The 17,751-nt window shown below is 30.7% G+C and overlaps 2 protein-coding genes and 1 long non-coding RNA gene across 3 annotated transcripts in view; 1 reads left to right on the forward strand and 2 right to left on the reverse strand.

Moving 5' to 3' along the window:
- The window catches only part of SREBP (Sterol regulatory element binding protein), a 49,522-nt gene that overhangs the window by 15,286 nt on the left and 16,485 nt on the right, over positions 1–17,751 (reverse strand). The window contains exons 6-8 of the mRNA XM_072529661.1: positions 17,499–17,680; positions 6,961–7,212; positions 1,063–1,258 (exon numbers count right to left, since the gene is read on the reverse strand). Coding sequence (XP_072385762.1) covers positions 1,063–1,258; positions 6,961–7,212; positions 17,499–17,680 — 630 coding nt within the window. The remainder of the gene's footprint in view (positions 1–1,062; positions 1,259–6,960; positions 7,213–17,498; positions 17,681–17,751) is intronic.
- LOC140439630 (uncharacterized) lies at positions 10,812–12,620 on the forward strand. Its single transcript, XR_011950667.1, has 2 exons — positions 10,812–11,292; positions 11,577–12,620. It is a non-coding gene; the product is annotated as an uncharacterized lncRNA (long non-coding RNA).
- On the reverse strand, positions 12,615–14,941 carry LOC140439629 (uncharacterized). Its single transcript, XM_072529662.1, has 3 exons — positions 14,900–14,941; positions 14,345–14,497; positions 12,615–14,090 (listed from the first exon to the last, which is right to left on the reverse strand). Exons 1-3 carry the CDS (start codon positions 14,924–14,926, stop codon positions 12,615–12,617), a joined length of 1,656 nt encoding a protein of 551 aa, XP_072385763.1. The 5' UTR covers positions 14,927–14,941.

The raw sequence follows: 17,751 nt of genomic DNA on the forward strand, positions 1-17,751 counted from the left end.
TATGTCAAAATGGTTAGGCTAATAGACGATTTCATTGCAATATAAAGAGTTGGCAATATAAAAAGAGCTATCAAAATAGCCAGAGATAATTCGTTAAACATCAATTGCAGAGAGATAGAATTATTACAACAAAAACATAAAATGAGGTTTATACAAACATAAGAAAAATAATAGATGATCAGGGAAATTTGGTATTGGGGATAGAGCAGAATAAGGATATTTGTACGAATACATGGAACAAAGTTTTTGCGATACGACATCGACAAAAAAATAAAGATTAAATAAAAAACTGAACTTTTATTTACAATCAAGGAAGTAAAGTACGCCATTAAAGGTACAAAAAACGGCAAAGTAATAGGCCCTAATGATTTTCACTCAGAATTCCTAAGACTTGTGGATTATACCGTCATAAAAATGCTGCAAAATATTTATTTAGCACAATATATAATATAAGCAAAATTCTCAAAAAGTGGTTACAATCAACTTTTGTTAATCTTCCAAAAAAAATCCACTGCAAAATACTATCAGTGGCGGCCCGTGAGGTAGGCCATGGCACTACCTTATTTTTATGCAGAAACATCATTTTTATCTTTAAAACGTCTTAATGCTTTTACGCTTAACTTTTTTGTGTGTACTTCTTTTTATCTTCATAAATTGTATAAAATCTGGCAGCTGCGAGCGTAATAAAACCTCCGCCACCCACAGTGGTGGCTATTCGACGGGATAATCTTGTGCCATTTTCCAAAGAGAAACATTTTCCGAGCATTCTATGTAAAGAGAAATATTTTACGAGCATTCCATGTAAGTGATAGAGATAGAGCTATATTGAACTTTTAATAATACGTTAAATGAGAATCTTTGTACCGGGCTCAAGAAGGAATATCTACTACTAAATCGTAATACAGTATCTATTTATTTCTTTACGCGCCAGCTTGTCGCTTTTATTATGTCTATTATCTATTACTAAGTTTTTGTATTTATAATTAAACTTTTAGCGCGTCGTGGGTGAATATAGTATATAATATTTTGATTACTTATTGCTATATAGTTCTGTTGACTTACTTTCATTTGAACAGCAAGTGGATCTATGCTGGTTCCAATACAACTAAATGGTAAGTTTCTAGTTTTACCAAGGTCACTATTAAAGTTATGTGATACGAAAAATTTGTAACCGTAGGGAGTCATTAACCACTGTAATCTTTTGGGTATTGCATCAACTGAATTCACTGATGATAATCGTGCCAATCCCAAGTAATACCTAAAATAAATACAATCCAAATTAATTTTTAATTAGATAAAAAATAGGTAAAGAAATACTTATCAGTCTTTTAGTTCATCTGCAGGTCCCGATAAAATGTTAATTAACCAATAACAATACAAAAAGAATTGTGTAAAGTTGGTATACTAACACCTCGATTATGCCAGGGTAGTGTTGATGTAGAATATTGGTCTAGACCAACAGTTATATTGCTAGTGGATAAGTAACCTTTAATCGGGAACCTGAAGATAGATTGAAATTGTAGAGCCCGAAAACGGTGGCCCAAGTTACAATAAAAACAATTCAATATTTTAATTTTTTATTGTTGGTAATAAGGGATGACCGGTTTCGGGGTTTACAATATATACTGCACCATGAGATTAAGCAGTAGAAACTTTACAAAATATCAGTAAAAGAACACACGTATATTAGAAACATTGAACAATTAAAGATAGATATTTTAAAATATTTGTATGTTGAAGTAGATTTTTGAAGTTATACTTCTGTACGCGCGTTCTACATTGGAAATTTGTACGGGAGTGAATCGGCAAAATCATTACATATGTAAGATATAGGTAAGCGAGAGATAGAAGATATATTTTCTCTCTCTTTCTCACTCGAGAATAAAAATGTTCCTTTTGTAAATATATTTAATATTTATTAATATTATTATTATTTTTCCCTTCTGTTCAGATTTGTCTTGAGCACTGTTAAATTATAAATTAAAACCTGTAAATATCTCTAGAAAGTTCAAATGTGTATATACACTTATATACACAACAAACAACAATTAAATTTTGTATCTGTCAATGTCAGACAAATTGACAGTTGTATCGCGAAACAATATTTTTATTTTATTAATATTATTATATACTGTAAGTAATATATTATATGTGTAAGTAAGTTATTTATATTGTCATTTTTAAATACTTATGAATATTGCATTTTAATTTGTATTGTATTATTATATTGAATTATGTTGCAGTGTATTGCATTGTATTTTTATATTAATAACAAAATAAACAATGAATTTTACTGCAGAGTATGTGTAAAAAAATTTTTTTGCATTCAACTCCAACTCCTTTCATACATATATTCATCAAAATATTGATTCAATCCTTCATTTACTATACTCCTATTACAGGTCAAATGTTGTTTATATACAGCAAACGATGGACCATATACCTAATTTTGTTTCTCTTTCTGGTCTCTCTTACCTATAGCATTACATATGTAATAATTGTGTAGATTGACTCCCATATAAATTTTTAACGGCGAACGCGTGTATAGAAGTATAACTTCTACCGACAGTCCCACTGGACTGTCACATCAGTTTTTTTTCTATAAAAGTTTTTGTCAAGCTAATACCGCCACATGTAGAACAACATACAGTCACAACAAATATAACGCTAGCACATTATAAAACGATCTTGGAAAGTTTTATTTAATTTAAAATTTATAAAATTCAAGTCATTTTTGATCTTTTGCTTAAAATCATGAAGTCATAAATCGTGCTTATCGTGTTAACCATTTCTAACCAAGTACGACTCGACTGATTTTCATGATTTTTGATTTGTTGGATTTGTCTTCGCCTAGCTCATTAACAAAGTGTTCCCAAACATCATTGCTAATCACAAAAATCACAATTGGTTTAGTAAACGCACAATTTTATCAGAAAATAACGAGGATATAGATGACTTAAACTTAAAAATCCAAATCAAATCGTTAATCCACTGCATTCCCTTCAAATCTCTCGACTGTGTAACAAACGAAGACATGTGCTTGGCTACAACTAAAGGTCGTCATCGTAATTTAAAATCTGAACCAACTAAAACTATATAACGGGTCGCGTTTGGTGCTGTGAAAACTCATAGGAAATATACTACACGCGACGATACTCAAAGGAAAATATAAAGATGAGGAAGTTCTCATTTCGAGAATTCTGATGATACCAACCAATATGCCATTCAATTTAATACCCGATTTGTCTTGGATTCGCCATGACGATAAACAAAACACAAGACCAATGCTTGAATGTTTGTGGACTGAGTATAGAAAATAAATTATATAAATTCTAAATTCTCTCATGGGTAATTGTGTAATATGTTTTATGTATAGGCAAACCATCCACTTTATTTATTCTTGCGCATGGCAACACAACGAAAAATATAGTATATCACGAGGTCCGTTAATGAAAATAATCGACACGAGTGCAACCCATTCAAATGCAAATGGTTTGTTTTGTTGTCACATGAATTAGCTCCTTTTTGAACTTTTTATTGAACTTTAAATGGAAGAATCGCCAATGCTGAATGGTATGCAACCATTTTTTTGCCATAAGTGATTGATGAATTCCAGAAAAACAACTGGAATCGTTGCATCCCCTTCCATCAGGACAATGCCAGCTCTTACTCTTTATGTGCAAAGGTTTTTAATAAATTATGTTTGTAAATGGATGAACTATTAACTTTGAAAAAGGTTGTCTCTATGTCAAAATTGGACATATATACTTGCTTCATAGATTTTAAAAAAGCTTTTACAGAGTTCAGCATGAAAAGCTTTTAAGTATTCCTAATACCAAAAGCATAGATAGTACAGATCTACAAATTATATCGAATCTGTATCAAAATCAGAAAGCAAGAATAAGAGTCGAAGGAGAACTGACAGAGGAAGTAAGTATACTTAGGAGTTCGACAAGGGTACATACTTTCACCACTCTTATTCAACGTCTACAGTGAAGTGATGAAGCTTTATTGGATATTGTGGAAGGTATTTTGGTCAACGGTAATAGCATTAATAATATTAGATATGCGGACGATACGGTCATATTTGCAAGTGACATGGAAGATCTACAGTGCATAATACAACATGTATACAATCCATGTGAAAGGTACGGACTGCAAATGAATCTTAAGAAAACGAAATAAATGATATTCTCAAAAAAACCACAAAATGTAGATAACTTGATCATCAATAATACAACGATCGAAAGAGTAACAACATATAAATATTTAGGAACGTGGCTAACCGAAGATGGAGATCAAACAAAAGAAATCAGATCTAGAATAGAAATGGCAAGAAACACGTTCATAAAATTGAAGAACTTACTTTGTAACCGTAACCTTAATCTAGAGATCCGCACAAGAATGCTACGTTGTTACGTTTTTTCTACTTTACTATACGGTATGGAAGCGTGGACAATAAAACAGTCTGAAATCAAAAAATTAAACTCCTTTGAGATGTGGTGCTACAGGAGAATCCACAGAATATCGTGGACTGAAAAAGTAACTAATATAGAGGTGTTACAAAGAATGAAGAAAGAATGTGAAGTCATAAAAACTGTTAAAATTAAAAAGATGCAATATCTAGGTGAAATTTGAGAGAGCGGTTCGGTTGCAGCTCATTTGAATTATTCAGAAGCGCGGCCAATAAAATTAAAATAGCGATGATGATTTCCAACCTCCGATAGGAGAAGTAACTTGAAGAAGATGTCAAAATTAAAAAAAAAAGATGAATAACTCAAATAATATGAACTTTAGACCGTTGGTACCTTACACAAATTTTACGTAGAATCTAAAAATGCAATAATATATAGGGTGTTCCAAAATTGTTTATTTCCGGTAAAAACGGAAGTGGTATGTCTGTCAAAATAGTTTCTTTAATTTTTTATATATTTCTTGTTGGTCTTTCTCTGTATGGTGCAGTTAAGTATAAAGTATATATATATATATATATATATATATATATATATATATATATATATATATATATATATATATATATATATATATATATATATATAGAAAAGAAATTTAATCTTTGCAGATTAGTTAAATAGTAAACTCTTAAATATTGGGGAAATCTGCAAGAAAGACTCTAATGTGTATCAATTGTTTCGCCGAACGTTTTCGCCAAAGAGAATTAATTTGGCTTCTTCAGGGCTGAAAGAGAATAAATTATAATTAGCTACCATATATTATCTATTAAAACATTATTGATCTTACCGTAACTTAGAATTGTAGAGTTAGAGTATTAAAAAACTTTGCTAGTAACATAGTGGTGTTTTTTGTTACTATGTGCAAAAAAAGTTTTTTTTAAGGTTTGAAATGTATGGTAGCTTTGAACTTGACACGTAAAGGCTTACCCAAGGTTAATCGAAAAACCCAATGTAACTACATTTAAAAGGAGGTAATTCTTTGAATTGTCGGCAATAACTAAATTTTTGATTTTTAGATAGTTTAAAAGTGAGGTTCTGTTTTAGCCAGAACGCAAGCGCTGACAACTTCATTGTTCTTATGAATCTTTATGTCGTTAAGGTTCATTGGTAAAAAACGAATGAATTTAAATCCCAGTATTGGGAAATATTATTTTGATTTACTTTATTTAATTATATTATATTGAATAAAGAATTATTAGAATAAAGAATAAAGAAATAAAGAAATATTAATTATTGAATATATTAAATAAAGTAAATCAAAATAATATTTCCCAATACTGGGATTTAAATTCATTCGTTTTTTACCAATGAACCTTAACGACATAAAGATTCATAAGAACAATGAAGTTGTCAGCGCTTGCGTTCTGGCTAAAACAAAACCTCACTTTTAAACTATCTAAAAATCAAAATTTTAGTTATTGCCGACAATTCAAAGAATTACCTCCTTTTAAATGTAGTTACATTGGGTTTTTCGATTAACCTTGGGTAAGCCTTTACGTGTCAAGTTCAAAGCTACCATACATTTCAAACCTTAAAAAAAAACTTTTTTTGCACATAGTAACAAAAAACACCACTATGTTACTAGCAAAGTTTTTTAATATTCTAACTCTACAATTCTAAGTTACGGTAAGATCAATAATGTTTTAATAGATAATATATGGTAGCTAATTATAATTTATTCTCTTTCAGCCCTGAAGAAGCCAAATTAATTCTCTTTGGCGAAAACGTTCGGCGAAACAATTGATACACATTAGAGTCTTTCTTGCAGATTTCCCCAATATTTAAGAGTTTACTATATATATATATATATATATATATATATATATATATATATATATATATTAGGTAAAATTAGCTTAAGGAAGGATCACTAAGGAGCAGCAACGCAAACAATTTGAGTTATTATTTTTAAAAGAACTTGCATAACACAGCAACAATTCACACTAACTCCAAGGGAAACTACAACCACCTGAGAAAAAAAGAGAAGCTGTTAACGTGAGCAAATAGTAATATGATAAGTAATATAATTCTACGAAAATGGTTGCGTTTCGATTTAATTCGAGTCTCCTACCACTCCCTAACACGTGTTTCTGGGTCTACCCGTCATCAGAGAGAGTTTTTAAGAAGACTCCTCTTGAGAGAGTTTGTAAGAAGAGTCTTCTTACAAACTCTCTCTGGCGACGGGTAGACCCAGAAACACGTGTTAGGGAGTGGTAGGAGACTCGAATTAAATCGAAACGCAACCATTTTCGTATATTTATCGTCCTTACTTAACGCAATGAGTACAAGAAAGATGGTAATTTATATGGGTAAATTGTTGATGCATAGTGGAATATAAATATTCCCAGTATCGCTCTTAATGGCTTGATTAATCGTGAGTATACAATTTACTTTAATTGCTATCGACACATTTAACTTAATATAATTCTCTCTATATATCTTGTTGAATGAAAATTTTAAAACGCAAAAATAAAATATACCTTACCTTTGTATAGGATGAACGAAGTTGGGCAAACTAGCTTTAATTCTAAGGGCCACTCCAACATATATGTCAACCAAATCGATTGGTTTAATTCTATCTTTGGCAGCTTCGGCGAGATTTAAAGCATTTAAACACGTGATTATGCCAATTAAATGATTTCCTTCTTCCTGTCCTCCAACTAGTTGTATTTTGTGTAAATCGTTGAATACCAAAGCTAATTCCTTGCATGATGATTGAGCTTCGTATCTTGCCATTCTATAAAAAAATTGGCTAAATTTGATTTCCACTTTTATTATTTAATAATACCGAAATATTGTGAATATATTTGGTGATGATTGTGCGCGAATCCTTTACATTAAACCCCCCGAGCTGTGTTAAGGACCTGGGTATTTATATAAAAATTGTTTTTTCCAGTACACATGGCAAGAAAAGGTTTGGGATGGGTAACTATAATAGTCCTCTTTTTTTTTTAGGAAACTCAAATGAGAGAATGTATATGGAAGAGTCATTCCAGCTGTTAAAAATGTAAACTAATGAGTCTCTTGCGACTTGTGATATAATGTTTACTTGTGACATTTTTTGCTTTATTATTATTTTTTTAGGAGGTTGTAACTGTTGTGCAACGGTGAAAAATTGTTATTAATTTTGTAATTCTATTGTAAATGAATGAATAGCTGAAAATGAGATCAGTTATAAAGCATAAAAAAATGAAGGGAAATAATTAGAAATACAAATGTCGCATACAATCGACATCAAAAAACTATTATTTTTTAAAATTTAAGTCATAGTAAGATTATTTTGAGTGTGATCACAACATAGCAGTATAACACATTTTAGTTATATATATTTACAGTAAATCATATACTATATAAAATAAGGAGGGGAGCGGTGCTTGAATGGTGAATTAATGGAATTTTTAAATAAATATCTTCTTCTTAGGGTGCCTGTCCGTTCCTAACGTTGGCGATCGTTCTGGCTATGATGACTTTGTTAGTTGCTATACGAAATAGCTGTGTTGAGGTCTTTCTATACCATGCTTTCAGGTTAGCAAGCCAGGATATTCTTCTTCGTCCTGGGGCCCTTTTTCCTTCAATTTTACCTTGCAAAATTGAAGTAGCTCGTATCTGCTTTGAGTTATAGATAGAGTTTCCGCCTTCAATGCCCACGTTTCTACTCCGTACAGAAGCAATGAGTACACATAACATTTAAGGAGCCTTATTTTTTATTTTTTCTAGAGTGAGGTCATGGCTCTTGAACACAGAACTCATAGTCAAGAATGCACTTTTTGCCTTTCCAATGCGACATTTAATCTCTTTGGTATTGTCCCACGACTCATTGATTATAGTTCGCAAGTAGTTGTATTGTGAGACACGTTCAATTCTCATTTGGTTCACATACAGATTTGCTCCAGTTATGTTTTCCTTGCTGATGATCATTAGCTTGGTTTTGCTGGTGTTTATATCCAGTCCATATTTTCTACTTGTTTCCGTTATTTTGTTTATTACGTTTTGCAGCCCTTCTATGGTATTGGAAAACACTATTGTATTATCTGCATACCGCAGGTTATTGAGCTTGACTCCATTTATTGAGATGCCATCATCAATATCTTTTAGAGCCTCTTCAAAAATGTGCTCCGAGTACAGATTGAATATCAATGGTAAAATTATACACCCCTGTCTCACTCCCCTTAAAATTTTTACCTGATCTAATATTTTGAAATTCCATCTAATATCTATTAAGATATTAAACTTATATACTAAGATTTAATAAGGTATTAAAATTTATAATATTTACTGTCCCAACCTCCAATTTGTAACATGTTTTTTAAAAAGTGGGCCCGTAGTCCCAGCCCCAGCCGCCGTATATTGACGTTCGAGGTGTTATGGTCTCAATTTACTAAAGCCGAAAATAACAAAGCACTTTGGATAACAAACTAACAAACTAATAAGTACAAAATATATATTATATTATAGTATACTATTTACAAAATCTCATGAATCTGACTCATTCATTTGTTTGCTGTGCGTTCTCAGAACAAGACAGAGCCGACCTAGTTTTTACATTGGTAAAACAGTTTTTATATTATTATAGTATTTATTGTCTTTATGCTAACAGTCGTTTTGTAAGACTTTATATTGAGGAACTAAAAACTTAAGTTAAGTTATGTTTATTTTAATATATCTATTATCTAAAATCAAATCAAAGTAACAATAAAAACGTGGTATACAGCCAAGGGAGACAAATTATCTTTAAACAATTATTTATTTATGAAGTGGGACAAAGATTTTATCTCTAATAGAGCTAGTAGCTCAAGCAAATGATGTCTGAGAAAGTATGGTAAAGAAGGTAATTAAGAAAGGTGAAAACAAATAGTCAACACATCATCAAGAAGGTCCTAACCTAAAAACCTTTTGCATACTGTAGACCAATTAGAAACAGCGTACGGCCACTCCACCACATTTATGTTTACCACCATATCATTCAGAACTTAACCCGATTGAAAAAATATGGGTCTTTTTAAAAAATAAAGTTGCGGCAAGAAACACCACTTTTAAATTAGCAGATGTTTAAGAGATAGCAAACACCAGGCTAAATGAACTCACGCAAGAGATATAGGCAAATACTTGCGAGCATGTTAAAAAAACTGAAGAAAGTATTTCAGCCGAGAAATTATTATGGATGACGCGCATAATTTATTATAAATATAGAAGACGATAACGAGTTTGAAACAGAACTGTCTAATAGCGACGACGACGACAACAACGACCTATAAATGCAAATATATTTAGCTGAATTTCAAATCGGTTTCAGTTGAGATTCGTCAGTAGGTAGTGTGCGATCATTCGAAGTAAGCGGGCGTTTTAACCAGTTTCGACTAGTGCACAGTGAAGAATTTGCAGGACATGCAAAATGTAATATGTATATATATGGACTTGTAATAAAGATGTTTCAAAACCTCATGGATCTCGTAAATACGCATGCCCGAAAAAATAAATGGACCCTAAAATATTTACCATTTTAATTTCATAGGAAATTAGGCGACAAGGTTGGATTTGCACGTGCTAATGATGTCGAGTATTTCCAATAAACATGGCATATTATGTTTCTCTAATCTTAAACATTCCAGTTAGTCATCGCATTTTTATATTATCTCGCATTGAAAGATGTAATAAAATTTACGACTTCCCGTCTTCACTGCTGATAAGAATTGCTGTGTAAAAATGTAAAATATTTACATTACACTAATTTGGCTTATAAATAAACCTTTTAAGAACTGAAAAAAATCTAGAGGACCAATAAATAAATAACAAATCAATGTATGATAGAAAAATAATAGGATTTTGGTTTTAAATTCAGAAAAATATGTTTATACGAGACGAAATCCTCGAATTCCTTGGGAAAAATATTCCCATGAGATTTTTTGAATAATCACTTTCATATATTTCATATATCATTACTATAGCAGAATAATGTTCAAGAGGTCGTTCATACAAAAAGTGGTCCTAATTTATTGAACAGTTTTGTATAAATCCATTTTTAGGTTGTGATAAGGGCCTCAAACAACTAAAAACCATTTTTAATTAAATAAGCCCAAACTAAAGTATCAGACACTGATAGAACAAGGTGTGGTGAATTCAAAAATAATTGTGTGTTTTTGAGCCTTCAATCATCATTTTTCGTTTTTTTTTTTCAGTTTTAAATTGTTTATAAGTTGAAAACAATTAACCTTTTTTATTCAGAACGATCCAAAAAATGATAAAATATTAAAAACGATTGTTCCCAAACAGAAATAAAAATTTTAAAGCTATTTTACTAACGCAAGAACTAGTTCGTCTCTGTCTTGCTCAGTGTTACCAATGGCTGGGCATGGAAAGATGCACCTCCCTGTCAAAAATTATGCGATTTTGTCCAAAATTATGCGCTGTGTTGTAAAACGTGTGAAGCAATCAACAAACATCAAACAAACCTTATTTTTATGTCCTTACTGTCATCTGTCACGTCCTGTCAGTTGTCATTGTAATAGTGATTGAAAATCATGATTGAAAATGGATTGAAAGCGTGTCACAGTCACAAAACAAATAAACAAAATGGTAAATGATGGTAAACAAAATAAACAAGAAACTGAAAAGAAAATAAGTAGGATTGAGGTTTAATTTTTATTTGTTGATTTAAGAGTATGTTAACTGTCATATAAAAGCTTGGCTAGGTTAGAGTGCCTTAAAATGCGAAATGCCCAAAAAAAGTGTGTGATACTGGTACACCCTTGCCCTTGATGGTTATGTTATAACTTAAAAACAAGAATATGGCGCATCTAGACTGGATTAATTTTAATAGGTGAGTACATAATTATATATATTTTTATCCTATTTAACTACAATTCATTTGATTGTGGAACCTGTTCACTTTTTAATGCTTATATGGTACTAAGAATAAGAACTATTCCATCATCATAGGCATATGAAAATATGCTCTTAAAGTGGCAACTGGGAACTGCAAGGTTCTAGTAAAATATCTATGGAAACTGAATACAATAAAAATTATAATTATGACTCTTTCCTACATATTTGTAATACTTTTTTTATAATTATGTAGTTTAACTTTTTTTTATTTTATTTCAGAATACCTTATGTACTGTGTCCTGTGTCATGAGCAATTGATGAACCTGTCTAGTTCCTCCATGGTATTTTTCTATGTTTCCTAGAGACAACTTATTGTGGAAGGAGTTTACTTATGTGCTTTTGAGGATAACAATGATACTCCTGTTATTCATATCAGCAAAGAAAATGTACCTTTGCAATTGAAAACTGTTGCATATACCTCAGATCGGTAAAATGTGAATACAAAAAGAACATGTTCAACTAATTTGTCTTCCTCAGAAACTGAAGACATAAAAGTTTGCAAATTATTTGCCAAGTTATTTTCTTTACTTAAAATATTATCAGGAAAATAGGATATTTTGAAAAATATACATCATTTGTAATATTTTAGCTTTAATAATCAGTTATGAATGGTACTTACAAGTAAACAACAGATTAAATATCTTAAACTAATGTAAATTATTCTATTAAAACAAAAACATAGGTATACTTAAAGTAGAAACATACTATATTAAAATACAAGCTACTGATTGTCTTTCCATGTATTATGGCCTAGCATTTTTTTGGATGGTATGAATTTTAAGCAACCGCCATTCTTTTCAACTCCTGCTTTGGTTGCCAAAATAGCCTTTGCTGTTGAAGAGTTTAATAAATTCCGTTTGTCACTTTTTATGTTAAACAAATCACTAAATATACGTTCTACACTAGCATTAGAGAATGGCAAAACAAAAAGTAGCTGTAGCGTTTTTTTTAAATTCGGAAATAAAAAAGCATTAGCATCATTTTTTAAATTAAATATTTGAGACCAATATTGCTCACAGTCATCTGAATTTAAATTTAATTTTTCAAAGTCTAATAAAGCGTGTCTTCTCCATTCATTATCTAACTCCTGAATATTAACATATTCTTTTAAAATAGGGAATTGATTAGTTACACATTGTAATGATTTTATTTCAAAGCTTTGTGCAATTTTGGGATCCAATATTGAAATTATTTTATAGATAGGGTCGTTAAAGGTGAATCGATTTTTAATATTACTAACTAACTCTATATAGAATTCTAAAATACATTTAAAAAACTATCAAATTCTTTTTGGTTCAAATTTGGCTTTTTTTTTAATTCTTTCAAGCTTTCTGTTGCAGCAACTCCTATATAAATATCATGTAAACTAACAAAATTTGTAGGGTTTTCATGGTTAAGTCTAAATATGTCGTTGGTTCTTTTTATTACAGACATCTTTATAAAATTAGAACACAGCGTTCTCAACAGAGTTTCAGTTTGTGGCTGAACCTTACAAAGAAGTGGTTTTTCTGACTGAAAGAGTAAATTGAAATCTGTCATTAGTCCTAAAGAATATGACATAAACTCTAGATACACCGGTGTGAACAAATTTGACATGGTTTCCAACATTGTTTCTGTTGTAATTGACGGGTCTTCAAATACATACTCTGTCAAATATGCTCTAAGTGGCTCATATTGCTCAAGTACTCTATCGACACATTCTTTAATAGATAACCATCTTGTTATGGCTGGAGAGAGTATCTTGTGAATTTTCACTTGAAAAAAATTTTGGAACTCTATAAATTTGTGTCTCCTCAAAGCACTCCTATTAAAATGACTGCCTATGTTCCGTAGCAGATCTTCCACATGCCTAGGTAATTTTAAACAGGCTTTTGATGTAGCTAAATGTGCCATATGACATGAGCATCTAATGCATACTATGTGTGGAAATTCTTCTTTTAACTTGGAAAATACAGAGTTAAACTCTCCAACCATAACATTGGTGGTATCTGATGAAAACCCTACAAAATTAGTCAGTGGAATATTCTTTGAAGTTAAACAGTTCTTTAGAATACCATATAAATCACTAGCTGTTGATCCATGAGCCTCGACAAGATCAAAAAATTGTGTTTTGGTTGAATTATTTTCATAAATTATAGTAGTGAATGCACATTGCTTTTTTACTGAAATATCAGTAGTTTCATCCATAACCAAAGAAAAAAAACATCCTGGCTCCCTTAATTTAATATATAGTTCTTCAAGAAAATTATACCCCAAGTTATTGCAAATAATTGACTTAGCTTTGGTTCGTTTTAAGTGTAATTGTTTAGCAATTTTCGAGTCATAACATATATTTTGAATTAAAGGAGTTAGGGTGTCTACTAATAAAAATGGCAGGTTATTGCTTGCCAACAAGGCACATAACTTTAACTCTGCCGTTTTTACAGCTACATCATCAGCATTTGGTTTATACAATTCAGTGAGTTTAGTATTGCTCGCCACTTTTGTCCAATTTAATTTATGCCTTTCACTTATTGAATGTTTTAGTAATACACTTTTATGAGCTACAATATCACAATCACATACCTTGCAATAGGCGTACTCATTACCCTCAGATGATGGTTGTTTTATTGATTTTTCTAACCAATTCTTAAACTGTGGTACACTTTTCCAAGAGCTGTTAAAAGTCTTCTTTTTTTCACTCTTTGATGCTTTCTCTATTTTTATTTTCTTTTTTGCTGGTGTAGGATCATTCTAAAAATATAATCATAATTTAGATGGTGTAAATCAATAAAATATTAGTCAAAGTCAAATACAAATGTATTTCACTACTGTAGTAGTTTTAAATCTTTCTCATATTATACCTAATTTCTGTAATTATATCTGATATTTGTAGTTTATAGTTTAATTTAATTATATTATCTATATAATTTTAATAAATAAATACGATATGAAGTCTGTGTTTTTATGTAATTTTTATAAAATTATCAATTGCTTCAATACATTACCATAGTATCGCCATTGTCACTCATAATATGAGAATGTGTGGGAGCAGGATAAATAGGGGAGCCTTCAACTTGATGACTGCAACCTGGCTTTTCTACATCAAGTGGTACTGGGGAATCTTTCTGCTTATTTGTCTCTGTTTCCTGATGTTTACTCTAAAAAACAATTTGCTTTATTAAAACACAAAATTTAATTTTAAGAAGCTTAAAAGATCTATACAAAATCTACTGAACTTTTACCTCTCATTCACAGCAGGTATATGTTGGTAATTTTGATTTTTGAAGAAGCATAAAGATATTGTAAACTATATGGTACTTAAAAAAACCAATAAGTACCATTAATTATTGTATAGGAAATGATTTTTTGATGTGAACAAAAAATAATTATTTTAAACTATTGAACATGCATCCTAGAAGGTACAAATTTAGTTATGGTTAATGCTTATGTGATTTCTCTATTATATATATATATATATATATATATATATATATATATATATATATATATATATATATATATATAAATGATTGTAACTTTTAACTATTTTTTATATTTACCTTAAAACTGAAAAGCCACTTATCCATTTTCTATATATTTTTTAGTTTCTTTGCACAAACACAACACACAAAGTAACAGTTGAAGAAGTACACTTGAATAATTAATTTTTTTTTTCAATTTGTGCCTTATATTTATATATGTAATTTAATGTGAAATCCCTGTAAATACAAATGTGAAGTACCTACCTACTCAAATATATGTGAAACCTTTCCTTCAATGTGTATTGATTGGGTATTGTCAGATAGGGGGATTTTTCTGGTGAGAAATATTTGCTTGGGGAATAACAGGGCACTTTATAGTTAGATTCTTACTACAAAGAATGAAAAATGATTTTAATGTAAATGTTATTTATATTATACAAATGACCTTTTCCTTTTCAGTACCTTTCAATAATTGCTCCCTCCAAATAATGGTGAAATTTTTAAAACAAATTTATTTTTTGGTTTTGAGATATTTAATATGTCTTGGCAGACCTCACCCGCCTACTCCTGTTACTATGGGAAATTGAGATTCATATACTTGTTATGCAGTTTTTTTCGGTTTCTTACAAATTATTACATATATAGAAATTATTACATTTTATGATCTGACAAAGTAAGGAATAGAGATTCCTATAATTTTGTTAGATACACTTCTAGATGTTAACCTATGGTATTATTCTATGGCCTCATGAATGTTGCTGCTGTCAATTCGTTCGAATTATAAAAAAAACAATTCAGAAGAATTTAAACATTGCTGAAAAATATTTGAAAGATTTAGGAATATGACAAAATAAAATATGAGGAAAGCTTTGAACCCTCATTTAGCTTGAGTTGTACAACAACCAGCATTACACTTATCAAATACCCCTATACCAGGCCCATTAGAAATGACCACCAATAAAAAAAAGAAATTGCAAATACTAAAAAAGATAGAAAACGCGATATTTTTGCACATTTTGTCTGTCCTGGTTGTGTATGGAGAACATTGTAGCATGTTGCTCTGAATGCACAGAGAACAATTTGGAGTAAAATTCAAAGTTGTATTTTGAGCAGAGAATTTTTCTGTTTATTGTTATAACCAAATTTGTGTAGGTTAATATTTGTATTTTAATAAAACATCTGTAGGAATTTTGGAAAACATTTGTTTACCAAGTGCTAATAAAAGTTAAACAAAGCAGAAAATTAAAGGTTTTAGATTAATTCCTATATTTTTTGAAAAATAAAACAACAAAAATAGAATAACATAAGGTCCTTAAGTAATAGACACGTAAACCGACAAAATACTTAAAAACATTATGTGAATGTTATCTGAAATTTGTAAGTCATTTAAATTTTGGTCCTGATGGACTCCACAGGTGACTTTTTCAGACCACCCGTCCACTCCCGGGTTAACCCTAAACCACTCTTAATGAAGGTGACTCAGGTGGCCGAAAATCAATTTTTACATGTTGTAAATTTATTTTCGATATAATGCCGCCATAGAATGGAAATTTTCTTCCATAAAGTAATTTTTATTTGCTAAAGTTAATGCTGTATAACTATAAAATGTCAGGTCAGTACAAACATCTTTTTTTAAAGGAAAAAAGAAGACGCGGACTCTTCTTATAAACGTTGTAAGCTGTGGCTTGGCCTTGGCTTTTTCTTTTGCTTAGCTGGATTATGCGAAATTGTGCGATTTTATGAAGGATGCGAAAATTATGCGCTGGGAATTAAATTATGCGCAAATCGCATAATTATGCGCCGATTGGCAACACTGGCTACAATAACGCACTGAAGAGAACTGCATGTTTTTAGCAATGCCTGATTTCATTGTTTCGTTCGTAGATCGACGTCACTAAATGATTACGTCAGGTCCACGACATTATGAATTATCTCTACTAGCAACACACTGTGTTAATCCCAGGAAAAATTCAAGCGATAGAAGGTCATTCTACTCATTTATGATTTCGATGTGTGCGTCACGGCATTGGCGCCCAATGTTCAATGGCGGGCCATGACTCCCGATCCCGGGATTACTACTGTGTGTGTGTGCGAATTTCAAATCAAAATCCTATTATTTTTCTATCATACGCTGATTTGTTATTTATTTTCTCTCTAAGAATTTTCTTCAGTTTTTTGAAGGTTTATTTATAACCAAAATTTGTGCAATGTAAATGGTTAAATAAATTGGAAAATACTTTACATAAACAATATAATAAGTAATGTTTTTCGCTATATGAAAGTTAAATAATCTTTTCAAGCGCAAATAGCGGCTTACGTATATTAAAAAAAACTGTCTTATTAATAGGTTTTGTCACAAATTATTTAAAAATTTTATATAGTCGTATTTAATTACGTACTAGTTTTATTAATTTTAACCTTAATTCGCCCGTATTCTATCTAAAGCAGAATTCGAACCTAAAATTATGCAGTTCGTGTGACCTGTACTTTACACTACGTGTAGATCCGACCCTGTAGCGCAATTCAGCATAAAATTAAAATAGTCAATGTTTTTAAGATTCATTTGTTTTAGGGCATGCGTATTTCTAAGGTTCACGAGGTTTTTCACCAATTCTACTTGTCAACACCCAAATATCGGCAATTTATTTACTGTATGTTTAAAAATACAAATACTTACGCATCAACAAAAAATCCGCCCGTATGCTTGGATAACCACCTTCCAATCCACAACCGGTGCAATAATTGTCTAAACACTTGCCAGCAGAAACAGAGAGATAAATCAAACTTACTGGAAGGTAATGATATACCATATGTTTGTAAACAACGTAAAAGTTCTTGTTTCGCTTCCAATTTTTCACCCTGTAAAATATAAATAAATAACTAATGTCACAATAAGTCCTTACTGCACATAAAGGCTAACACTAATGAGC

Source organism: Diabrotica undecimpunctata, chromosome 4 (genome assembly GCF_040954645.1).
Source record: "Diabrotica undecimpunctata isolate CICGRU chromosome 4, icDiaUnde3, whole genome shotgun sequence".
In the NCBI taxonomy this organism is placed as follows: domain Eukaryota; kingdom Metazoa; phylum Arthropoda; class Insecta; order Coleoptera; family Chrysomelidae; genus Diabrotica; species Diabrotica undecimpunctata.

Coding starts and splice junctions, on each gene's coding strand:
- LOC140439629 (XM_072529662.1), bottom strand. CDS start 14,926: ATGGATAAGTGGCTTTTCAGTTTTAAG. Junction 14,498..14,899: donor AGTGGCTTTTCAGTTTTAAG/GTAAATATAAAA, acceptor ATTGTTTTTTAG/AGTAAACATCAGGAAACAGA. Junction 14,091..14,344: donor GTGACAATGGCGATACTATG/GTAATGTATTGA, acceptor TTATATTTTTAG/AATGATCCTACACCAGCAAA.